Below are 27,988 nucleotides of genomic sequence, written 5' to 3'. Positions count from 1 at the left end.
ACTGACTGCCTGTCTAATTCTGACTTCAATGTGACCATGCAGGTTCATCAGTCAAAAAAATGTACAGCTCCTGTGGGAGTTGTTGACAACGGGGAGAACTGCACCTTTGTGGAGGCAGAGTATACACAGGACATCTCAGTCCCTCTGCTCAACTTTGCAGTGAACGTAAAACTTCTCTAAAAAATAAATGTACTTTATAAAAAGAGTTTATGATGTGCAGTCAAGTTACCTACTCTGTACTAATTCAGTGATCTTGGGAAAATCACTTCAGTTTTGTCCTATGTAATAGGAGAATAATGACAGTTTCTATGTATGCACAAGTACCTGTATATGGACTATACGTTCACTGCACTTTAAACCCCTATAAGGAGTATGTGAAGGAAATGTAACATATTGGAATAAATATAATGATGTTGCTGATTGTACTGAATTTTATAAAAGTAATCATGGGCATAAAATACTTTGGTCAGTAGTTCTCAGTCCTGATGAGCTTTTTAAAAAAAATAAATAAATAACTCTTCCATGAGGTTGACCCAGTAGAATTAAATACAAATCTGTTAGGTCAAGATCTGGGCCTTGCTGTTGGTTCTTTTGAAGCTTTGCTCATGTGCTTCTTACCTATTGTTACTTAACAGCCCCCAGAACTGTAGTGTGTTAAAGGAAACATTGTTTTCTGGATTGACTAATAGGTTGGTTTCTTTCTTCCTTTCTTTCTTTTTCTTTTTTTTCTTCCTCTCACTTGGATTCATTTACACAGTTGCAGCATTTGGCCAGTGTCTGGATTGGAAGGTCAAGTGGGCTCACCCATATGTGTGGGATCCTAAATGTCAGTTAGATGCTCTCTCCATGGGATGTGTTGTCTTTCAGTATCTAGCCTGTGTTTCTTTTTTTATTTTATTTTATTATTTATTTATTTATTCATTCATTCATTCTAATTAGGTATAAATGACAGCAGAATGCATTTTGATTTATTGTACACAAATGCAGCACAACTTGAAATTTACATATAAGAAACACAGATTTTCTAGCCTGTGTTTCTTACATGCAAATTTTACCCCCAAAAAATGAAGCTGCAATGATTCTTTTGAAAGTTGTACTAAATTCCTTATTCTACAAAGTATTAGTCAAGGCAAATAACAAACCCAATCTAGATTCAAAGGGATGGAAAATACGTATGCTACTTGGTTTTTGTTTTATTTTCTTCCTTGGTACTGGAAATCCATCCCAGGGTCTTGCACATGCTAGGCAAGTGCTCTACCATTGAGTTATATCCCCAGGACTTTTCATTTTATTTTGAGACAGAGCCTCCTTAAGTTGCCCAGGCTGGCCTCGAACTCGCTATCCTCCTGCTTCAGCCTCCTGAGTATATGGGATTATAGATTTTTTTTCAACATTTTCATTACCTAACGTCTTTCTAGTATCTTATTTTTTCTTTTTCTTTTCTGCAGTGCTGAGGAGCTTTGCACATGAGACAGGCACTCTATCACTGAGCCACATTTCCAGCCCCAGACACTACTTTTTAATGGAATAACAAAGTCATATTGTACAAGGGCATATGGAATGGATGGGCTGTTGTGACCATCTTGATAAGCAGTCTAGCAATGACAATAAGAACTATCAGTTTAATTAAAGGGCTTTATTCTTCACATATTAAAGACTCTCGGAGAGTAAGCTCTCATTTTAAAGCTCATTCAAACTTAGACATGGCATACAAATTTTGAAAAGGAAATTAACTCCCAGACCCATCAAATTCAAATAAAAATGTGTACTACCTACCCCATGGCTAGGTTACCAAACCATACCAAGAACTGAATTTATTTGCAAATGCAGAGCTTTGCATAAGTGTTGTTTGTCCAGCAGATGTCAGCATCACACAAAAAAATGCCAAGATGGTCATCAAAGCAGGCCCTGAGCAGGACATGTGTGAGTACCTCCCGAGCAATCCATGCAACACCCAGAGCACCAGTTCCCCTCATAAACCTGTCCCCACTCCGACTAAATTTCTAAGAATATTAAAATTGACTTATGAGAGAATTATACATTTCAAGTAAAATACTAGATTTAATTTTCTGCCAAGGTAATGAGATTTCATCTCTGCAGAGATTATTGTTAAAGTTCACTTATTCTCAGGCACACAGTTTTCCACATTTTAACATGCTTGGAATCAGAATTTGTCTTACAATTGATAGTGTCAGACAATTGAGTTATCTTTTTTCCTCCTTACATGGAATATAAAATAAGTATGAGCCTTACAAAAGGCAGTTCACCAGATTCAACGAAATATAGTAACTTTAGAAGTGAAATTCACTGAGTATCTCAAGTAAATGAGCAAACGATTTGGTAGCTTTCCTTCCTAATATTACCTAGGAGAATGAGAAATCTATTTTAACATAGTCTTTGGCTGAGTCTTTGAATCCCAATGGTTCCCAGGCCTCTGCAGTGTTCTGTGTGTGTGTGTCTGCCATCTTCCCACAAAGATGAAAACTGTCTTGCTCAACCCAGTTCCTCTATCATCCCACAATAGGGTGGGATAGTTATGAAAACATCTCAGCAGCTGCCCTAATTAGCACCTCTGTGTTAAATGTACAAGAGGGAAATTCATTCACCAACTCCAAAGGCAGAGCTGCAGAGGCAGAGCTCAATGGGACGGTTTCTCAGATATGGTCACAACATCCCATCCATTCCATATGCCCTTGTACAATATGACTTTGACACTCCATTAAAAAGTAGCATCTGGGGCTGGGAAGAAGCAGCCCTGCATCTGCCTCTTCAGGAGTCTGCAATTATCTGCTAAAAATTAATGATTTCCTGTGATAGTGCCAGTCCCAGTAATTGATGTATGACTTGCAATCAGCTGTAGGAGGGTATGAGCTTGGGTAGGAAATGGTAGCAGCCTTAAACTGGCCACTGTGTTCAATCGGACAAAAGATACCCAGTGACTGCCCAAAGATACCCAGGTTGGGAGGAGAATGGGGGTTAGAATCCAGACCTACTGAGCTTGCCATACAAGAAATCAAGGGACTACATCTTCTAAGAAGGAATTCCTTTTTTCTTATTCATCTACATAAAGTAAATGCCTTTTTTATAATCAGCACAGGGATTGCTTTTCTGTTAAAAGAGGACCTGATCCCCAGCCAGCCTCTCCACCTTCTCATTTAGTCCTTGCCAAGGAAGAGGTCTTAATCTTCCTCCAAGTTCCTGAGACTCCTCATGATTCTCATCATTCCTCCTTTTCTCCACCCTGCCCAATAATTTCACATTCCAGCCCTTTCTATTGATGCCCTATGGCTAAAATGTAAACTATCTGTTCTTTACCACATAAATAAGAAACAGGGCCAAGGAACATGTTATTGTTATTCTGTTTCTTTTACCAGATCTGAGGTATATATATATATATATATATATATATATATATATATATATATATATATATATTTATTTCAGGCCAATATATATATGTACATTCTATTCATGAAGAAGCCATATCTAGAGGTGGGAGGTTTCATTTTACTATAAACTCTGCTAGTAATAGTGGGAAGAGACAAGAGGGATTAGCTGGGAAGGCTGGTGCAGAGCACAGGATAAAGAAGGAAACTAGTCTTTGATAGCCACAAATAGCAGATAACTCAAGCACTATTTTTAGCTAGGCATGGTGGTACACACCTGTATTACCAGCTATTTGGGAGTGAGGCAGGAGGATCACAAGTTCAAGGCCAACCTGAACAATTTAGCAACACCATCTCAAATTAAAAATTTTAAAAATCTTCTGTCCCAGAAAATCTCTCCACAAAGGTATAAGAGAAATAAAGTAGTTTTGTTTTTGAGTAAGCATTAAATTAGAATATGATGTACACCACAGAAAATCTACTGAAGAAATTGGGGGAAGAAAGGAATCTCTTCCTTTTATATAACCAAGTAGATACAACTCATTACATACATATTGTCTAAATAAACAATAGCAGATCCTTGAGTAAGAAGATTTCACAGTATCATTTGTAACACATGATTCACCCCAGATTCACCCGGTCATTGGGGTGGCCATCTGTGTTAGCTAAATGGCTTATTCCAAAATAAATAAATAAATAAATAAACCTCTCTTATCTAAGACAGGAGATGGTTTTGGAAGTAGGAGGAACTTGCATAAGTTAGGCTCCTACGCTCCCACAGAGGCTAAGAGACAGAGCTGCTGTCTTCCCATTTCAAAGAGAGACTTCCGAGACATTTGCCCATTTTAAATCAGGCAATTTGAGACATTTGCCCATTTTAAAATCAGGTAATTTGTTTGTTTGAGGTTTTTAGCTATGAAGTTGAAGAAGTTTTTTATTTATTTTTGAATAGTTGTTTCTCTAAGGTAGACATACAAATGGCCGGCAGGCACACCAAAAAGGGCTCAACTTCACTAATCAACAGGGAAATGCAAATCAAAATCACAATAAAATAGGATGGCTAATATTATTTCTTAAAAAGAGGAGTGTTGACAAGGTTGTGGAGCAATTGGAACTCCTGTATATTGTTGAAGGGAAAATAAAAGGGTGCCATTGCTACAAGAAATAGTATGAAGATCCCTCAAAAATTAAAAGTAAAACTGCTAAAGAATCCAACCATCCCTTTTCTGGGCATTTATCCAAAAAAATTAAAGTCAAGATCTTAAACAGATATTAATACTTGTATGTTCATTTCAGATTGGTCACCATGATCAACTGTGAAAACAAGCTACATATCAATAGAAAGATGAACGAACTTAAAAAGTGTGGCATATATAAAATGAAATATTATTCATTAAAAAGGAGGGGAATATTAAAAAGGAGGGGAATCCCGTGATATGTGATGACATGGATGAACCCTATGGACATCAAGCTGAGTGAAATAAGTCACAGAAAGACAAATACTGTTTGATACCACCTGTATGAGCTGTATAAAATACTCAAATACATAGAAACAGAGTAGCATGGTGCTCCCGAGCAGCTGGGGAGTAGTGATGGTCAGGAGTCGCTATTCAACTGACATTAAATTTCAATTACACAGGATGATGACAGTCTGGTCATTACTATTACTCAACATTGTCTGCAATTAACAACAATATATTATATAGTTAAAATTTCATTAAGATGGTAGATATCATGTTAAGTGTTTTTACCACAGTAAAAACAGAGTTTGATATTCCTGGGTTGTAAAAAAGAGGCACAAGACTGTTTAGCCTTTGAAAAGATTTGCATACATTTCAAAGACACAGAGAAAGAATTTATGAGTATTCAGAAGAAGCTGTTCCAAGAAAATGAGGGGTAGGTATCTTTCCCTTTTTGCATCAGGAAAAAAAATTTTACATTTTTATTTTATTTCTTATTTTTTATTTTTACACCTCTGTGTATTCTCTTATTTCTTCCTCAGCTTTACCTGTATCTCCTGGCTTATTTTTCGGTAGGTCGCAGAAGGCAGAAGGGTAATCTCTATGTGCTTTGCATGATGCCCATTTTTCTGAGCTGTAGTTTGAATGGAACACCAACACGATGCCCAAGGCTGTCAAGCCACACAACTTCAGGTGTCAACATGCAATGCATGCATTGCTCCTGGAGATGTACAGAGCAAGTACCCTGGCTCCATCCTTCCCTCCTTACACAGCCTTTCTGGTAAAAAGAGCCTCTAGTTCTTTCAGAGATACTATCTTTCAGATAGCACTTTCAGAGATATTATCCTGTGTAAATCTTATCATCATACAGAGAGTTACAAGTATTTGTATTTGAAAAGATTCAGAAAAGGAAAATGACTTGGCAAGATCGTGCAACCAGTTAGTAGTCAAGTCAGAACTGAACTCAAAGCTCCTGACTCCCATGTGAGTGCTCTTTCCATCCAAGCACAGGGCCTTGATTGTGCGGGCTACTCCTGGGATCAGAGCAAGCCTCTCTACCTGTACTTGGATCTGAATTTTATTAACTGTGTGCCCTGGCTGTGCCCTAAGAGCTGAGAGCAATGTCCTCACTACCTTTATCACCACTGGATCTTGACTTGTAAATGTCAAGAAGAGTGTCACACAGGTTGAGCAGAAATAGCCACAGGATACTTTGAACTTATAGTGTTGGGAATAATATGACAGGAAAATCAACAGTTACTTTTTTATTAAATCCCATGGGACACAGAGTTCACTTCCAGGAAGATGGCTTTTTTCTAGGCGAGTCTGGGCACCTGAGTAAAGCCTGAGCTGGGGAGAAGTAGAAAAGGAAACAGAAAATTGATGTTTCAGGCAGAGAGGAAGAGAATATCTAAGGCAGAAAGGAAGAGAATTTCTCAGGCTCTTCAGAAGCTATACCCCTTGTGCCTGCTGAGGAAAAATTCAAATTCAAGAATAAGAAAGATAATTAGAAATCAGATTTTTGGAACAAAATCTTGTATTTTAATTGTTTTTATTTAGTCTGAGAAGATATGAAGTCACTGGAAATTTTACAAAGGAAGTCAATGATTAGATTTGTCTTGGAAATATCATTCTGGCAGAGATAGGGGGGTTGAACTGAGTAGGGAGCCATGAAGTAAGGAAAACAACTTCAGAACCTACCACAGATCCTTGAGGAGAATGTGATGATCAGAAGTAAGGTAGGAGAACTGAGGCAGGAGGAAGGAAGAGGGGACTCTGAGATATTTGAAACAGAAAATAGCTGTCTTAATCTGTGCTGCTGTAACAAATGCTTGAGACCAAGTTGTTCATTCATCCATTCATTCATTCTGGTTCTGGGAATTGAACCCAGGACCTCACAAATACTAGGCAAAGACTCTACTCCCAGGCTACATCCCCAGCCCCAAAACTGGATAATTTATAAAAAACTTATAAATAATTTCTCCTGGTTCTAGAAGCTGGGATATCCAAGATCAAGGCACCAGCAGGCTGGGTGTCTGTAAAAATCTCTTGCATAGCTCCTCACAGAGCAGAAGGGACAGAAGAACAAAAGGGTCCTAAACTTGTTTCCTCCAGGCCTGTATAAGACTAATTCATTGATGGGGGTAGAAGCCTCAAGACTTAATCACTTCCCAAAGGGTCCCATCTCTCAATACCATCACAATAGGAGACCAACTTTCAACATGAATTTTGGAAGGGACACATGCACACCATAGCAATGGCCAAACCTAAGGTCAAATAAACTTGTGTTTAGGTAGGAAGAAAGGATGAGGGAAAGAAAAAACAAAACAGGTTGACTTCATCTCAGATGACTAAGTGGATATTAATGTCCTTTTATCAGGAACACAATACAGCAGAAATAACAAGTTGGGAGGCAAATATTTTAAGTATAATTTCCAAAAAGGTATTCAGAGATTTTATTCAATTCATTCATTAATAAGGGTACCAATAAAGTATTTGAGCTGATTCAAAGTGTATTTGATAAGCTACTTTGTATATAAAGACAACCTAATAAAATGCCAGGTTAGATATATAACTGTTTAATATTCAATAACATTGTAAATTACAATCTCTAGCATATTGATGGCTCTGGACAAAAATTATTTGTATTTCTACCCAACATAAATCTGTAATATAAGCTCCAACCCTACAGAGTTGTAAAATAACCCCATAAATAGAAAGTCAAGACTAACACTGTCCTGATACACTTTTTTTTTTTTTGCTTTGGCAAGTTTTAAACAACTTGATACACTCGGATTTAGACACAGTAAACCTTAGACCTGAAGTACTTCTAAAATAATACAACAGAGAAGTCCACTTGGCAACTAGATAAATGCATTTAAGGATAGAGATTTCTTTAATTCAAGGCTTAATTATAATAAGTGATGACCTAAGAAAAAATAGTTCATACAGGAAAAATATGAGAGTCAGACACTGAAGCCAAAAAGAAACCTTAGAATATTTATGGATCAATCAAGAAAAAACAAAAGGAGCATCCAAATTGATCAGAAACATAAAGTTGCAAGTAGAAGTCAAGTGAAATTCGGTCCAAGAAGGAGGGTATAGTCTTCAGTAATGTGTCATAAGACATCCAGTAAGGAAGATAACAATACATTTACAACTTGATAGTGACTTGCAACCTTGATGAAAGTATTTTTATTTGTGTGGCAGGACTTTAAAATATTGATGTGAAAAGCAAATAGGAAATGATGAAAAGAAAGTAGATACAGGGCTCAAGAGATTCCAGGGAATGTTTGCTGCTGCTGTTCTGAGAGAGGAAATGTTTATCTCATACATTTGCTGAAGGGAAAGAATCAATAGAATGGTCTTGACCAAGGATTAGGACGGAAGGGGAGAATGAAGGTGGAGGTCACTGGGAACTGGGATGAGTTGAGATCTGAAGCACTCTTAGGGTTTAATTATGAAATGGTAGTACAGATCTTTGAAATTAGAGAAAAAGAAAAATGATTGGTGTGAGCACCATTATATTGGTCATCCAGAGAGGAAGTCAAAGAACTTTCTACCTATTGGTTTCTCTCTTTTCCCCACGGAAGCATGACTGAAGAGTGTGAGGCAGGAGATTGGAGAAGGGTAGTAAATATTTGAGAATGTCACATGGAGAAATAGCAAGAGAAATATTTATAACAAGGCATGATGGTGCATACCAGCTATGCAGGAGGATGAGCCAGAGGATTGCAAGTTCAAGGCCAGCCTGGGCAACTTAGCAAGACCACATCTCAAAATAAAATACATTTTAAAAAGGCTGAGATCGTAGCACAGTGATAGAGTGCTTGCCAAGCACGTGCAAGGCCTTAAGTTCAATCCCCAGCAAAAGAAAGAAAGAAAGGAGAGAGGGAGGGAGGGAGGGAGGGAAGATGTATAAGTGAATAATGTTAGGTTCAGCTCATGATATAAAATGTAAATTGAAGATAGTTTTGTGATTTTGTCCATCAGTGCTCAGCAATCCAAAATAGATGATAAAATATAAGAATAAAAGTATAAACATACACTTAAATATAATCATTTAAATGCAGCATAAAACAAAAGAATAAACATATGCTTTTATAAGCATAAAATAATATAATTTCAAGTATTACAGAATAAGGGGTTGATTCTTCGAGAAATGTCATTTCATGTGAGAAGAGCAGAAACCCTAAGTCTCATAATCTTTTGCTGCTGCTACTGCTTCTAATAACCTTAAATATTACTTATGATGTTGAGAAATATTTCCCCAGGTGTGGCATGAAAATACTTACCAGCCTCAGTACACTCAGTCGTCTCACAGATGCACCATGTGTTTCTTTTAAATCTCACTGCAGGCTTTCTCCACCACTACAGCAACACATGCTCTGACAGCAATGGCTTCTCAGAAGAACCTAACTCCTACCTCTTCTTGCCCTCTACATCCAGCCACTGCTCCCTGGCACTCCAAACCCCTGAATTCAGCAGGGGAAAGACAAGTTGGAGCACCAGAAAGGAGACCACACTGAGAGATCGGGACTCTGCATCCTGATGCTGTGGCAAACTTCATGCTCAGAGAAGAACCCCAGGCACATAACTTCATTGCTCTGCACGTTGGTTTTTCTACTTGATAGGTTTTAGCTACATGACATGGTCAGTGATAAACTGGACAAAGACATAATTTTCTCCCAAACTCTGACATTGCTGAAGGCAGAAGATTTAAGGATGACTAAGTTCGGGGCATAAGGTTTGCTAGTGGAATGTTCTCAAAGGGTTCAAGCTAAGAGAAGAAGGAGAAATCCCACCTTCTGGTTTTAAAACCTTGGTACAAAGCACAGTGGAATTCCCTGTGGACTTCACTTATCCCTATGTCCTAATTAACTTCCATAAAATTTTCCACAACCCCAGAGTCCTATTTTTCTTCATGAGGACTTATCAGATGAGATCTATTTGGCGCCTCCCCCTTGAATCCAGCTCCTCCCTTTATCTAAAATTTTGTATCTTCCTAGGAAAAAAGAGGAGTTGGATTCTGGGTTCTTACTCTTGGCCATTGCAAAAAAAAAAATGCAAATTTTCTGCTGGCAGAAAACAATCCGAATAAAAATATTTCTTAATTGTGTTTTTTAAAGGTAGACTGTCGTGAGTTGCTTTGGAGGGAATAATATGTTTCAGCCACAAAAAGACTTGAGCACAGACAGGGTTGTGCCAGGTCGTGTGTGGTATAGAGCACTTTGAACACATTCTTCTTCCAAGAATATTCTAGTAGAATGGAGTGGCAAGACACATGTTTTCAGTAACATTTTACTTCATTGCTCAATAAGTTGCAAGAAAGCAAAGTGCAGAAAAGAATTTGAGGGAATTTGAAGGAAATCATAACCATGAGAACTAAAGTTAAAAAAATCACAGACATGAATGGGCAGAAGATTTTTATTATTCTAATACCACTGCCATCAATAGTGGGGACAGCACAGACTAAGTCTGAATACCTGGTGATGAGAGAAAAATTCTGAGATGTCCTAAATTTAATTATAAGGGGGAGGATGGAAGAGGGAAGGGGAAAGGGAGCTAATTAGTTAACCTTGGTCCAAACAACAACAACAACAAACAGTCCACATTTCAAAGGATGTTAAAATCTTTACTCAGAACCCCAGGTAACCATCCCCTTGGCAAAATAGCATCCTGCTTTCAGCCATTCTCAACCAATCAATCCAGAAGCAACAACTAATGGACTATCCCCCTACCCCAAAACTCGACCTGTTTCATGTTATCAGGCCTCTTTTCTTTATAGCCAATGAAGGTTCAATGTAAACAACCCATACTTTTCTTCCCCAATTTTTCCTTAAAAAAAAATCCTCTTAAGTAGCCTGTTGCTGATTACAGAACTCATTCTTTTCTGGTCCTTTTCTGGCTAGCATCTGTCACAGTTCAATCAACACTTGTAGTTTAGAGATTCCCTAAATTTTGGTTTAATTCTATGTAGCCAGACACAGCACTTAAAGGGCTGGAGAATTTTTCAGTGCTGAACTAAGGGTAATTTTAGACCATATGTGTTTACTAATTGACCTTACTTATTCAAAGGAAAATAAACTTTCTTCTAGCTTCATGAGAGAAGATAGTTCTACAGCTCAGAGGGATACTTCATCAAGCTCCCACTCAAGGCTCCTACCGAATCTGGGAGATTGGGGCACTATCTTCCTTGATGCTTACCTTTCAAACAGAAGGTTCTAGGGTCCTAGAAAAAGACATTTGGTGTTGTCAAGCTGAAAAGAGGCTAGGATATTTGCAACTCAAAAGGACAGAGAAAGGACTTAGCAATACATTTTCCAAAGTAAATACTCAAAGAGAGGTCAGGAGCCTAGAATCCAGAAAGAAATCTCTTTCCTCAAGTGGCAAGACTAAGTGAAAACTCTAAGGTTAAAAAAATAAAAAAATTTTAAAAATTTTTTTTAAAAACTCTAAGGTTGTCTTGGTCACAAACAAGAATAGAAGGACCTGAGATTATTTCATATAAAGAAGACAGGAGAATAAAGCCTATGTGATCCCATCTTGTTGAACAAAAGGTTTGGGGCAGTGGAGTGAGGTGATCCCTACTTCCAGTTTCCATCCAGAATCTACCCACTAGATACAGGAGTGGATAGCTGAAGGCACCTAGGGAGATGTCTTTCTGGCTATGGGAGGGCCTTCTGGAGGCAAAGTATTGTTACCAGGCTGACTGCCACTCAAAATGACCAAAATTCAAGAAACAGGAATTGTTGGAAATTTTGGCTGACCCTGAAGGAGACAGAGGGGCTCACTTCAAAGCTTTACCCTAGGGAGTCTCAGGGGCATGACAGGATTTTATAGGGAAGAGAAATAAGACAGGCTGCAGGCTGGGCCAGTCCTTCATCAGTTAGGGTGGGTGTCTTCTCCAGAACATTTCAACTTCCTGGGCCCACCAGCTCTAGCATTTTCTTTTCAAACAGACATATTACTGCTCTGCAACTCAATTCATATGGTTGTGTAAATTGATGACACAGTAAATGTTGCTTGCATAGAACCATCCAAGTGAGACTTCTCTTCGGCTAAAGAACAACTTCAAGGGAGCCTCTGGTTATAATATGGCCAGGATAATTTACTCTGTTCCCTAGAAGTTTCCTTAGTCCCCAGGCTACACAACCCATGAGATGTAAATGATGAATCCTTACAGGCAATACAAGGGAGGGGAAAAAAAAACCAATGTGTCTTGCCCACCCCCCCACCCTTCCTACTACCAAGCAGATTCTGGAGAATTGAGGTGATCAGAATCCTTGGCAGAAGGCTCTGTTGTTAGACTGAGAAACAAAGACTTCCCTGCTTCTCTGTTGCCACATCTCTCTGGGATCCTCCTTGCCCCTTTGGTGACCAAGGATGACCAGGCTTCCCTGTCAGCCTCCTCAGCCCTCAGGTAATGGGACATAGGAGTCACAGCGCATGGGGGCTCATGGTCCCCATGCCAATTGCAGTTCCCACCTTTCTCCAATGTCAGAGCTCATGAAAAGAGCTGTGTGGCAAAAAGGAGCTGAGTTGATGGAAGAGCGACTAGATTGGTCAGGTAGGATGGGTTAGTCTCCTGGAGAGTCATCAGCTATGTAGTGGAGTAAAGCCTTGGCAGGCTCCATAATGCCTCCAGTTCCAAACTGTGTGTTTATAAACAAGCCCTCTGCTCCTTCAGTGCAACCATGTTGCCACACTCTTATGAAACTCATAGGGCATGTAACAAGGACTTAGAGGCTACTTTTGCTAAACATATTGACTTTTCTCTTGGGCCTGCAAATGTAAAAAACCTAGTAACTCTGTCTCCATTTTGCATTTGACTCCTTTACTCTGAGTCACCTCAGATGGCAGGAACAACAGGTCTCATTGATAAACACTTTGGGATGAATCAAAACTACCCCCAGGCAACTTTCTTATCACTTCAGATGACCAATCCTGAGACAATGATCAACCAGACACAATTTGACCAAAACTGGTTACTACACATATTTCTGGTTCCCCCCTCTCCCAACCCTTGTCTATACTGTCTGAAAGTTCTTGTCAGTAACCCCAAAGAAAGACTAGAAATGCTGGTCCCCTTTGTCTTCCCAGGATGGCCATACCTATTAAAGTTACTTTTCTGCTTTCCACATTACATTTTTTTTAAAACTGAGTCTCAAGATAAATACCCATAAGTCATTGGAATGAAGAACATATTACTTGTGAGCAACCCAGCCTGTGTCCTTGTGCCCATGTCCCTGCCAGTAGCTTGCCAGTAGCTAGCTGATAGAAAAGCAACAAAACCACAAAATTACAACAAGAAATCCTGAGGAACCACTCCTTTAAAGAACATGCACATTGAAGCCTTTGGAGACCTAGAAATGACCCCAGCCTCATTATAAATAGTAAGACCCACATTCTTGGGTAGAAATTTAAGATGCTAATGAGACATGAAATGTAGAAAGTAGCATGATTAGAATATGCCAGGGCAATGTGCAAGGAAAACTGGCATGAAATTGCATAACCCCACCCTGACTCCATCTGCAAGCTACTCTCCCTCTGTAAATGTTAAAACCACAGGCCAAGATGAGGCGACTCACTCTCTGAGGATATAGATGAATTTATATGTGAATATATAAATAAAAGGTTAATATATATTAATTATACATATATATGTTTTTTTATAAAAATGTTTTTATGGTTAGTGATCCTGTTAAAGACTAATTTTTAGGATAAGAGTTAAGGTATGAACATATATATATACATACATAAGATTTTATATATATATACATATATATATATGAAAATATATATGAAAACCTATTCATATATATTAATTTATATATTCATACCCTAGCTCTAAACCTAACTGTAACCATACACTTAGCACTTAACCTATCTGTGTATAAAACCATATATATTTATATATGTATCTGTTTATATGTATATTCACATGAATATTCATATATATTTTGACACATGTATTTATGTATTCACATATAAATTCATGTATATATTCATATAAATTTATTTACATAATTCATACCCCATCTTTAAACCAAACTGTAATCACATAACTACCACTAAAACTAACCATATATAAAACTGTATTTATTTATATAAGATTCCATATATATTTTCACAGATTTATTCATTTATATATTCATACCCTATTTCTCAACTAAACTGTAACCATACACCTAATATATAACATGTATATGTAAAATCATATATATTTATATAGGTTTCATGTACATTTCCACATACATATTTGTTTAAATATTCTTATATATGAATATAAATGTTCATATCCTAACCCTAATCCTAAACCTACACTAAATTTAGTTCTAACCCTGACACTACTCCTAATTATAAAACTATTTTTATTTAAAAATACATATGCAAAATATATTTATACAAATATAAAAATATCTTATATATACATATGCTTATATGAATATTGAAATGTATTTATATATATTCACATTAAAATTCACATATATTCGTATATATTCATTTATATATCCATACCCTATCTTTAAAACAAACTGTAATCATATAACTAAACTGAAACCTATCTTTATATAAAATCATACATATGTATACAGGTTTTCATATATATTTAAACATATATTCCTATATATATTCTTATGTACAGACATATATGTTCATTCTCTAATCCTAACCCTAACCCTAACCCTACCCCTCAAACCTAGTCCCAACCTAACACTACCAACAATAAAAGTATTTCTATATAAAACCATATATATTCATATGAATATTCATATTTTATATATTCATATATTTAGTACATATTCATATAAATATGTTTATATATATTTATTATATACTCAAACCCTGTCTCTGAACTAAATGGTAAACATACACCTAACATTTAACTTATCTGTATATAAAACCAAATATATTTATATAAGTTTTCATATATATTTTTACATATATTCTTATATATATTCATACATATGTATGTATATGTTCATACCCTAATCCTAACCCTAACACTAGTACTAACATTACCCAACCCTAAAAATATTTTTATATAAAACCATATATATTTATGTGAAAATTTCTATAAAACTTGACATACATATTTATATATTTAAATATAGACTCATATATATTCATTTATATATTCATATCCTATATCTTAACCACACCATAAGCATACATTTAACATATAAACTATCTCTACTTAAAATCATATATATTTATCTAGGTTTTCATATATATATTTTATATATATATGCACACACACACACACATATATTTGTATATATATTATTCTGCATGGATTACATATGTTCATAATTTAACCCTAATCCTATCTGTAAACTTAGTCCTAACCCTGACACAATCTCTAGTCATAAAGCTAATTTTATATAAATCCTTATATGCTTATATAAATATACATATTCATTTTGATGTATACATTTATATATTCACATATAAATCAATGAATATATTTATATACTCATTTATATAAATTTACTTCATTTTAAACCAAACTGTATCATATAACTAAATTTAAACCTATCCATATATATAACCATGTATATCTATATAGGTTTTAATATATTTTTACATATATATTCTTATATAAAATCTTATGTATGAACAGGTATGTTCATACCCTAATCCTAACTGTAACTCTAATTCTTTCCCTAAACTTATTTCTAACCCTGACACTACCCCTAATCATAAAACAATTTTATACAAACCCATTTATATTTATTAGTATTCATATACATTTTGATGTATATATTTTTGTATTCACATGTAAATTCACACATATATTTATATATATTCTTTTATATATCCATACCCTATATTTTAACCAAACCATAATCATATAACTAAACTTAAATTTATCCATACATAAACCCTATATATGTACTAGGTTTTCATATATATTTTCACATATATATTCCTATATATATTCTTTTTTAACTGAAATTATCAGATGATTTTATTTAGCATGCCAATACAATTTATCCTGATAATAAATTAATATGTACAGTTATAAAAAAAAATGTTTGGTGTTATCCAAGAAAAATGCTTGTTAATGTGTAAAATATATGCAGAATCCTTTTAACAGCCAACTTAATTTTCAAACTCAGAAGTGTGGTTACATCAAGGTATTGATAAAAACTGGAGTTTCTATTCCCTGTAATTCATGATTTGGCCAGTTTTGAGTTTATCAAGGTTTCAATCACCCTTTTAATGCCAGCAAGTTCTCACACCTGAAATGAGAACTGACAGCTGAAAACCTCCTGATCCCATATTTAACTGTACAGGTGAGGAATCCACTGTCCTGGCCTCAGATGCCAGAGCTAATCAGACAGAGACTGGGTTAAATCAGTTCTCAGAATGCTTCACAAATGTCATATATATATTCATACATATGGATCTATATGTTGATACCCTAACCCTAACCTTAGTCCTAACCCTAATACAAACCCTATAAAACACCATAAAACTATTTTTATACAAATTATATATATATATATATATTTATAGGAATATTCCTATATATCTTACATATTCAAATATATATTTATATATTCACAAATATCCATTTATATATTCATATTCTATCTCTAAACGAAACTGTAACCATCACCTAGCACTTAAACTATCCATATATAAAACCACATAACCTATCTGTATATTAAACCATATATTTTTATATAGATTATATATACACACTTATATATTCTTTTTTAATATTTTTTAGTTGCAGAAGGACACAATACCTTTTTATTCATTTTTATGTGGCACTGAGGATCTAATCCAGTGCCTCCCATGTGTGAGGTAAGCACTCTACCACTGAGCTACAATCCCAGCCCTTCACTTGCATATTCTACATATATTCTTATACATGGATGTATATGTTCATACCCTAACTCTAACCCTAAACTTAGTCCTAATCCTGACACTACCTCTAACCACAAAATTATTTTTACATAAATCCTTATATATTTATAAGAATATTCATATATATTTTGATTTTTATATTTATATATTCTCATATAAATTCACATATATATTCATTTCCATATTTATACTCTATCTTTAAATCAAACAGTAATCATATAACTAACCTTGAACATCTCCATATATTAAATTATACATAGGTATATTAGTTTTCATATATATTTTCACATATATATGCCTATATGTATTTTTTAATGAATATATATGCTCATACACTGACCCTACCCCTAAACATAGTCCTATCCTAATATTGCCCCAATCATGTAAGTATTTATATGTAAACCATATATAGTCCTAAATCTAACATTACTTTTAACCATAAAACTATATATAAAACCACATATGTTTTATAAATATGTATATATATTTTGCTGTTTATATTATATATTCACATATGTTTACTTATAAATCATATAAATTCATATATATTCATTTATATATTAATACCCTATCTTTAAACCTAATGGTAACCATACCCCTAACCCTAAAACTATTCTAAGGTAAAAAATTATATATATTTATAGGTTTTCATATAAATTTTTACATACATATCCATGTATATGTTCATATACATATGGATATATATGTTGATAACCTCACCTTAACCCTAACACTACCATAAACTTAGCCTAACCCTGTAACTAGCCTTTACCTGTACAACTACTTGTAGGTTAAATCATACATATTTATATGAATATTTATAAATATTTGACATAGATTTATATATTCAAATATATTTATATATATTTACCTATATATTCATATATAACAATATAGATAAAAATATATGTGTGAAAATATGTGAGAAAACCTATATAAACAACATTACCCCTATATATATGTGGTTTTATACACAGATAAGTTAATTGTTAGGCTATGGTTAGAGATGGTTGTGTGATAGGGTATGATATATATAATATGTCTATTAATATATATTTGAATATACAACTATATATGTGAGAATATATGTGAATATTTATTTAATATAAACTTATATTTAATATACATGGTTTTATACAAAAATAATTTTGTAATTAAGGGTAACATTAGAGTTTGAATTAAATTTAGGGGTAAGTTTATAACTTGGGTTAGGATATGAACATGCATATCTATTTACAAGAATATGTATTGGCATATATATTTTAAAAATATACATGAAAACCTAAATAAATATGTTTTCATATATGGATAGGTTTATGGTTAGGTGTATCATTAGGGTTCAGTTTAGAGATAAACTATGAATATATATGAATACATATCCATATGTATTTGAATATATATGTCAAATACATATGACTATTCATACAAATATGTATGGTATTATAAAAAATGCTCTTATGGTTGTAGTGTTAGGATTATACTAAATTTAAGAGTATGTTTAGGATTAGGATTAGGGTTGAATATATATATTCATACATAAGAATATGTATGTAAAATATATATAAAAACCTATATAAATATAAATGATTTTATATATGATTACAGTTGGGTGTGAAGTTATGAATATATAAAAATATATATGAAAATGTGGATGAATTTATATATGAATATATAAATATATATGTCAAAATATGTGTGAATATTCATAAAAATATATATAGATTTATATATAAATATGGATAGGGAAAGTGTCAGGGTTAGAACTAAGTTTATGAGTAATGTTAGGATTTGGGTTAGCGTATGAACATATATATAAATATATAAGAATATACATGTGCAAATATATATGAAAAATTATTTAAGTATATAAGGTTTTATATGTAGATAGATTTAGGGTTGGGGTATGGTTAAAGTTTTGTTTAATGATAAGGGATAAATATATGTAAACTTATATTTGAATATTTAAATCTATAGATTAAATATATATGGATATTCACATAAATATGTTTTATATGAAATAGTTTTATGGTTAACAATAGGGTTTGGAGTAAATCTAGGGGTAATGTTGGTTGAGGATTAGGGTATAAGTATATATATCCATATATAAGAATATACATAAACATATATATGAAAAACAAAATAAATATTTATGGTTTATATATAGATAGATTTAGGGTTAGGTATATGAGTACAGGCTGGATTGTAGGTAGAATATGAACATATAGGAATTATGTATAAATTTATATGTGAATAAATATATACATGTGAAAATAAACTTGAATATTTATATAAATATCTATGGCTTCCAAAGTCTGGAAGATTCATACCTCAAAGAGGCAGTATATCAATTAGCAAGTTTCCTAAAGCCAACGCTCAAAGAAAAAGGAGGTTCAGGACCAAAATCAGGAAAAAGTCTAAAGTTTAGTCAAGTTGGAGGAGGATGTTAAGGTTATCTTGTTCAATAATAATAATATTTACTTCATAATATTTCTGAGCACTAAATGTGTTATTCTGTGTAAAGAGCAAAAAGGAGTTTTTTATATGTATATTAAGCAACGGGGAAGAGCTTTCAATTATTGTCATAAATGATTTCTCAGATTTCTTCTGTTACTGAAAGTCATTGACTAGATAAAAGCATAAGAGTGTCTTATAAACTATAATATATATATAATATATATGTATATATACATATATATGCAATTATATTTCTTTTTACAAGTTTAAGTCATTGATATTCTCTTTTCATATCCTAGCACTCTCCAAATTTACCTGTAAAATCAATTTTTATACTACAATCAAAATCTTTTTTTTATTGGTTGCTCAAAACATTACAATGTTCTTGTCATCATATTTCATACATTTGATTCAAGTGGGTTATGAACTCCCATTTTTACCACGTGTACAGATTGCAGGATCACACTGGTTACACATCCACTTTATACATACTGCCATAATAGTGTCTGTTGTATTCGAAATCTTACCAATGGTTTGTTGGTTCCCTCTTAAAAGGGGGAGACCCCTTGAGCAGAATCTTTTTTCATTTAGCATTGCAAAGTCAAGAAGAAAAGAAGAAGAAAGAAGAAAGAAGAAGAAAGAAGAAGAAGAGAAGAAGAAGAAGGAGGAGGAGGAGGAGGAGGAGGAGGAGGAGGAGGAAGGAAGGAAGAAGAAGGAAGAAGAAGAAGAGAGAAGAAGAAGAAGGGAAAAGAAACCAAAGCTGAACACCAAAAGCACAAGTTTATTCAGTGGCCAAAGAATGGAGAAGCAGGAGTCGAGCTTACAAATCAGCTTCTCACCTTGTTGGAGAGCGGGGAGACATGGATACAGAGTAAAAACAATGAAGGGGAGAAAGAGGCTTATAAAGGGAAGGCACATTCATTCTTTTTTTAGAATAGGCAGAGATTTTTTGAGAACTTGGTGTCTCCTCTTTTTGCTTCTTTTATCACATTGTTTCTGATCCTCGTTGTGGCAATTTCTACCTGTCATGGCACTGGGGGTGGTGTCATCTAGCATGCAGAAGGATTAAAATGGAGTTGGGTTCTACTAGAAGTAGTTTAGATGACCATCTTAGATTCAGTTGGTTCCAAGTGGTCTGGTTGCAGAAGACTCTTCAGCTCCTAAATTTCCTGTCCTTAGAGAAAGACAGTTAGGAGTCAAGCAAGAGCTCAACCAGGCTATGTAGTTTTTATACTGGGTAACAAACGTATCAATATTTTAAGAAAAAAAAAATATGTGTTGTTCAGCTTTTTCCCCTGTTTCCTTTCATCAGGTTGATTGAGGATGCAGTGAGTGTCATAAAGCTGCCTTCTGATCTTGGCACCTGCAGGAGGATTAGAGGAAGGCACGAGGATGGAGAGCCAAGAAACTTTGCTTCTTGTCTTGCCATGGCTCTAACCTGCTCCCTGACCTGGACAAGTCTCTTTCCAGCTCTCAGTCTATGCTTTCACTCACTTCCAACTTCACCGGCAGCAGCCCTACCCTCTTTTCCTGTGCCTCTTTTTTCTCCGTAGAACTTTTCTCGATTCAACATTCTGTGTTACCTATTTGTTTACTGTTTATTTCTCCTTTACAGAATGAAAGCACCACGAGGGAAAGTACTTTTGTCTGTTTTGCCCACTACTGTCTCCTCAGGGTCTAGAAGAGTGGCAGATGCATGAGTCACTCTGTGACTAAATAAATGAAGGAAAGGAATGACAATATCAAATTGGCCAGATTTAATGGTTTGACTCTTGATTTAGTCATGAGGTATTTTATCATTTGATTTCATTCTACCTTGTATTATCCTTCCTCAAATGAATTGTAATAAAATTCTGTCACCATCCCATGAATTCAACAATAGCAACAAGGATTCAGGGTGGATCCAAAGGCTTTTGCATTAACAAAAATAAACTCTGTTAACTCCTGGTAGAAATCATTCTTGATTGGCTCTATTTAAATGAAGATTATTTTCTAATGTATATTAAAATTACTAGAAGGTAAGCACTGGGGCCTTTCATTTTATCTATAAGGTATAAGATTAAAAAATTGGAAGTAGGGTCTCAGTGGTGGCCTGAAGGACCAATATTAGGAAACTCTGAGATGCACTCCCTCTCCTGGAGGATCCTTCAGAAAGAAGAAAGAACATTGTCCTTCCAGGCAGGAAGTGATTCTGCCCAGTTGCAAAAAAAGATGTGTGAGATGATTTTTCCCCCCTAAGTTTTTGTATTGTCAAAAGTGCCTTTAAAATAGATTGGACTGTTTCAATCCAGTGGGAACAGGAATGACTCAGCTGTAGAAAGAGCAGACTGAGTAGGAATTGGTTATGTGTCTAAACCACATTGCTACCTGCTGAGAATGGGGAAGAGCTGTGCTCCCCAGCCAAAGAATGAGAGGAGAGAAATGAGCAAAGAGTTCAGCATATTGATGATCAGACTGGATCCAAGGGGATCAGTATATCATCAGTATTATTACTGTCAGTAATAATCATAGAGCATCATGACAATGACTACTGAGAAAAATGCTAAAATGTTCTTCTTTGAAACTCGTGCAAAAAAAAAACAAATAAAAATTCTACATAGAATTCAAAGGGCTGTGAGCTCAGAAAAACTTCAAAAACTCATGGCAACTGAGAAACGTGACGAAAGATCAAATATGTTTGTAGGAAGGGAGACATATTGAGGGTGAAAATGGTTGATTAATCCCAGATTATCAAGTTTCCAGCTCCTATCCAAGACTCTTAGGACTTTCTTTTTACAAGAAAAAAATTGATTGAAACCCCCTCTCCCTCAATGTAACTGTTCCCCTTTAGGGTGCCTGTAAAGGAGCTGAAATATGAAAGAGAATTCTAACTGGTGAAAGTGAGAACCATGGTGTTATAACTTAGATATGAGGTGTCCCCCAAAAGCTCATGTGTGAAACAAAGCAAGAGAGTTTAGAAGTGAAATGGTTGGGTTACGAGAGTCTTTCAACTAATCAGTGCATTAATTCCCTGATAGGGATTAACTGGGTGGTAACTATAGGAAGGTAGGGTATAGCTGAGGGAGGGAGGTCCCTGGGGGCATGCCTTGGGGTGTATATTTTGTCCCAAGTAAGTGGAACTCTCTCTCTCTGCATCCTGGTACCATGTTCCCCGCTGCTTTCCTCTGCCACACACTTCTGCCAAGACGTCCTGCCTCACCTCAGGTCCCTAGGAACGGAGACAGCTGTTAATGGACTGAGACCTCTGAAACCATGAGCCCCTCTAATTGTTCTTGTCAGGTCTTTTGTTCACAGCAGGAAAAAAATGACTAAAACACACAGGTTGTCTACATTACACAGGGGCAAGATCAAGAGTCAGGGTCTTCTGCTGAGGCAAACTATACCTTAGTAAGTGTTGGTACTTCTGGAAAGGGAAAACTCAACTATGTCCTATCTAAACTCACATTGGGGCTCCTCAATCTACCTGTATTCATCCAGAACCTAGACAGAAATGATCATTATACTTAATGCTAATTTTTACTGTTGTTACATATAATAATTTATTATTACTAATGCAAAAAGAAAATTTAAGACAAATCACCTATCATGTCCTATTCTATATGCTACATAATAATTTTTTATTGCCTTGTGTTAGTACAAGATTGTACTAGTAGGAATTCTTTTAACTTTATATTAAGGAAAAAAGCTGTCTAAAATGATAATAGAAATTTAAATTAATTTCTTTAAATAAATAGAAATTTTTTGTACCTAGAAAGATGAGAGGTAAGAGCCTTAGAGACAATGCTATTTCTATCAAAATTTGCATGTTTCAAGTTATTATAATTTTTCCTCATTTACAATTATTTTTACAAAGTCAAGAATAAAAGTAATAGCTTTTACTTTTTAAGTAAATATTTTGTTATGAGAGAGAGAGACCCAGACTAGGCAGAGAGGCACAACTATCTTCAGGTGAGGCTTGAACTGACAGCTTAAAGGATGGGAACAAATCAACTTTTTCTTGCCTGTTTTTTGCTCCTGCTTCTTTGACAATGTTCTATTTTCAGCAGTTTTCCCTTGTCTGCCACTCAGTCCTGGGCTAAAGCCTTCCTTAATTACATATGACCCCACAAGTCAATTTTCCCTCTTTTTTGTTTGGTACAAAGCCTTGGGCTTCAGTTAAATTAATTCAACCTGGTTGGTGGCCACACCCACTCATTCTTCCCTCCATCCCTGAACAATGGCTGTGACTGGGGATTTGAGATTCACTGATTATATTTCAGCTGCATATTTCTGCCTGAAGCCCTGGGTAGGTTCAGTTTACCCTGAATTGCAAGGAGCTACTTGAGGAAAAGACGGACATTGAAATATAAATCAGAGTGGTCCTAAAAAGAAAAAGGGGACTCCATGCCTAACAGCTGAACTAGCAAATATTTACGAGATATTTCATGGGCTTCAGAGTGTTTTCCTAACACATAATGAGATCTTCCCCAAAACACTACAGGTAGGTCTTCTCAACTTCATTTTTTTCCCTATAAAACAAAAATGAAATATGTGATATGTCTAAAACTCACAAGAAAGATCAGAAAATCCCACATTCAACTAAACATATTTATGAGTGGATCATCCAAAATGACCTTCCCTTAGCAGAAATATCTGATGCCATTTTGTTAGGTGAAGGTAATGGATAAGAAAATCATGTGAATTTTCTTGGAAAGAAAAGAGTAACTTTAGGATTGCTAAATTTTTTAATGGAGCACAATACAATGTTTCTTTTTGTCTGTAATTTAAACTTTTCTTTGCCCATTTTTTTTGTAGTGCTAAGGATTGAATCCAGAGCCTATGCATGCTAGGTAAGCACTGTACACTGAGTTTATACCTCCAGCCTTCAATATTGCTTCTTGCTTTCACAAACTTATGCCTCCAACAATATCATAGCTGATCAGGAGAAGGTTAATATAACTGTGCCGTGTAGTTAGGTTAGTGTTTGCACAGATAAGTTAGTTCACCCAGAGATATTCAGATGCTGAATCTCATTATGAAGTGAGAGGGGTTTGTGGGTGTGTGTGTGTGTGCACACGTGTGCCCGTGTGTATGTGTGTGTGTGTATACATGCACACACACAGGCATGCATTTTAGTGATGATGAAATTTACATAGTTATGAAAAATATTTTAGTTTAATATAGAAGAGATTTTAAATGGTGAAGGAAATAGAAGTCTCAACGTACAAATAATAGGAATTTACAGTTTTTCATCTACTTCAAGGATAAACAATATGACTAAGACCCCATGTATAACAAAGAAGCATTTATGGTAAACATGTCAAGTCATCTTGTAACTACAAAGGAGAACCTTAATTATCATATAATCATATCATAATTGGATATAGCTTTAATGATGAAGAAATAGATCTCATTTATTCAATTTTCAACTATGCCCAAAATATAAGTAGCATAAAGACGAATAAGACAATCTTTAACTTCAAGGAGGCCCAAACTAACAGGAAAAAAACAAAATTTAATAGCATGATAGATATTCAGAGAACTAGATGATGTAGTCTAGATGAGGACTAGGATTGGGATTAGGCAAAGTTTGCATGAGGGCATAATGAAGAATTGACATTTGAGCTTGCTTAAGCAAAGTAACCAGTTATACACTAGATTGGGAGACAAAAATATAAGTCAAAGGAAGAACAAGGACAGACAGAACAGTGAAAACCACAGTGTTGCCAGGGAATTGAAATTAAGTTGTCTAAAGTACAATGCTATCTGGTTAATAAGGATATTAACTACTTGTACCATGTAACAGTCAGTAAAATAGAAGGGAGACCCATAGGGTAGAGGAAGGAGACCAGGGACAGGGTGGAGAAAAAGGAAAAGAAGAGGTACTGGAGAATGAAATTGACCTAATTGTGTTATATGCATGTGTGTTACAATAAATCCCACTATTATAACACATCAATTAAAAAGATTTTAGAAAACAGTCATAGTGCTTGCACTTTGTATGCAAAATTCTATTTTTCTATCACAAACTTCAAGAAACGTTGTCATTTTAATAGTTATTTACTTAAAATTTAAATATTTATATCTGTATGCATTTGTTTTTAACACTTTTTGTGAGCTATGAGACACAGACCCAAGATCATAAAACACAAGTGTGTACTTCAACACGTTACAAAGTGAACACCAGCATCAAGTAGTAAAACATTCCCAGCATCATGGAGGTGCTCTTGGTTGGGCTCCTCCACAGTCACAACGCCCACTCTCCCATCTAAATGCGACCAACTGTCCTGACTTTTATGGTAACTCTTTTCTTTGTTGTGTGGCTATCCAAGAAGTCATCACTAAACTATAAAGTTTAGCTTTGTTTGGTTTTGAATCTTATGCAATTGGAAACTTCCAGCACATACTTTTTTTTTCTATCTTCTTTCATTGAACTGTAATATCCATGTTGTTGTATGAAATGCAGTTTTTCACTGCTGTTTGCTATTTCATCTTATGAGACACCATAATTTACTTATTCACTCTACTACTGCTGATGTTTGGGTTGTTTTTAATGCTCTACAAGTATAAGCCATGCTGTTATGAGCCTTCTGATGCATATTTCATTAGATTAGCTGTTTTGGAATGGGAATTACTGGGTCATAATTTATATATATTTTCAGTTTTAGTAGATGATGATAGCAGAACAGGACACCACCTGCACATCATTACATCCTTGCCAATAGTGTGATGGTCATCTATTTAGCCACTTTAACAGGTTGCAGTAGTACTTATGTAAGTCTGAATTTGCATTTCTCTGATTACTAGTGAGATGAGGCATTTTCTTTTTTTTTTTTGCACACATAATCATTTTTTTATTTCTCATTTTATCACTAATAGTAAAGTGAATTGGTGACAGGCGGGAGTTATGGAATCAAAGAGAATTGGGTCCTGGATTTGCAACCTGCTGTATGGCTTTGAGCAAACCAGTTAAGTTCTCTACATTTGCTTGCAAAATAAGAATCATAATCATAGCACTAATTAAGAGTTAACTAGGGTAACAAAGTTAATAGTGTCCGGTGTTTAGTACTATTTCTTTAGTATGTTTAGCCAAGTGTTTGAATACTATTTCTTTGAGAAAAACCTAAGCCCTTTGCCTATATGATATCCATGGCTGGGATCAAAGGTACTTTTTTAGGCAGAACATCTTGTCACATTCCTCTTGCACTAGATCTGCCCTCAAGAAGAGATGAGGCATTTTCTCATACTTACTAGTCATTTGACTCTCCTCTTTGTAACTGCATGGTCAAAACTTGCCCATTTTTAAAAACTGAATTGGTTTTGATTTTGATTTTAATTTATTTGTTTTCTTAATCAATGAAAGGAAAAGTTTTAACATTTCAGGTTGAAGAGTGATGTTTATTATAGCTCTTCTTTTTTCATATTTTTATTGGTGCATTACAGTTGTACATACCAATAGAGTTTGTTGTTAAATATTTGTACATGCACAGAATACACAATATAAAAAGATAATTTAGCCAATACTACTCCCCCGCATATTATAACTACTCTTTATAGAAATTCTTTATCTGATTAAGAACTTTTTATTCCACTTCCAGTTTGTTAAGAGTGGTTATCATGAATGAATGTTGACATTTACCAAATGCTTTCTCTGCATTCATTGAGATGTCCATGTCCTTTTGTCAGTGAATATCAACTACATTGATCACTTTGCAAATTCCATAATTATTTTTTAGAATAAATCCAACTTGATCATAGGTATATTATTTCTTTTTTCAAATTAATTAATTTTAATTAGGTATATATGACAGCAGAATGCATTTTAATCATTGTACACAATTGCAGCACAATTTTTCATTTCTCTAGTTTTACACGATATAGCACCACACCATATGTGCAGTCATACATGTACCTAGGCTAATAATGTCTATCTCATTCCACCACCTTTCCCACCCCCATGCCCACTCCTTTCCCTGCCCTCCCTTGCCTTTGACCAAAGTTCCTCCGTTCTTCCCATGCCCCACCCCACATTATGGATCAGCATCCACTTATCAGAGAGAAAATTTGGCCTTTGATTTTTTAGGATTGGCTTACTCACTTAGCATGATATTCTACAATCCCATTGACACACCTGCAAATGCCATAATTTTATTCTCTTTTAATGCTGAGTAATATTCCATTGTGTATATATACCCACAGTTTCTTTATTCATTTATCTATTGAAGGGCATCTAGGTTGGTTCCACGGTTTAGCTATTGTGAATTGAGCTGCTATGAACATTGATGTGGCTGCATTACTATGGTATGCTGATTTTAAGTCCTTTGGGTATAGACCGAGGAATGGGATACCTGGGTCAAATGGTGGTTCCATTCCAAGTTTTCTAATCTTCATACTGCTTTCCAGATTGGTTGCACCAATTTGCAGTCCCACCAGCAATGTATGAGTGTGCCTTTTTCCCAAAGTCCTTGCCAACACTTATTGTTGCTATTATCTCTTATTTTTACATATTTATTTTAAGGGAAGGTGACTTACATAGAGGAAAATGTACAAATCATTAGTTTACCTGTCAATAATTTTAATTAAGGTAATACTTGCATGTAACCACCAAGAAGATCAGAAAATAGAATATGACCATCTCCTCACAAATGCTCCAGTCACCCCCTCCTCTCCTCCAGCTCAAAAGTAATCACTGTTGTGATTTAAAAGTCCTCTATGGACTTTTAAAATATTTAAATATAATTAAAGCATGCAGTGTGTATTATTGTATTTGTTTATTGTACTCCATATGTTTTATTGGATTCAGCCACATTAATTTTTAAAGACGCA

At 34.9% G+C, this 27,988-nt stretch overlaps 1 protein-coding gene across 1 annotated transcript in view; it reads left to right on the top strand.

Moving 5' to 3' along the window:
* Positions 1-9,905, top strand: part of TESPA1 (thymocyte expressed, positive selection associated 1) — a 40,308-nt gene extending 30,403 nt beyond the window's left edge. The window contains exon 12 of the mRNA XM_081309375.1: positions 9,205-9,905. Coding sequence (XP_081165501.1) covers positions 9,205-9,398 — 194 coding nt within the window. The 3' untranslated portion in view covers positions 9,399-9,905. The remainder of the gene's footprint in view (positions 1-9,204) is intronic.
* Positions 9,906-27,988: the final 18,083 nt, after the last annotated feature.

Source organism: Spermophilus citellus (genome assembly GCF_964194105.1).
Source record: "Spermophilus citellus genome assembly, chromosome: 10".
Classification (NCBI taxonomy): Eukaryota; Metazoa; Chordata; class Mammalia; order Rodentia; family Sciuridae; genus Spermophilus; species Spermophilus citellus.
This window is presented reverse-complemented; position numbering and strand designations above follow the sequence as displayed.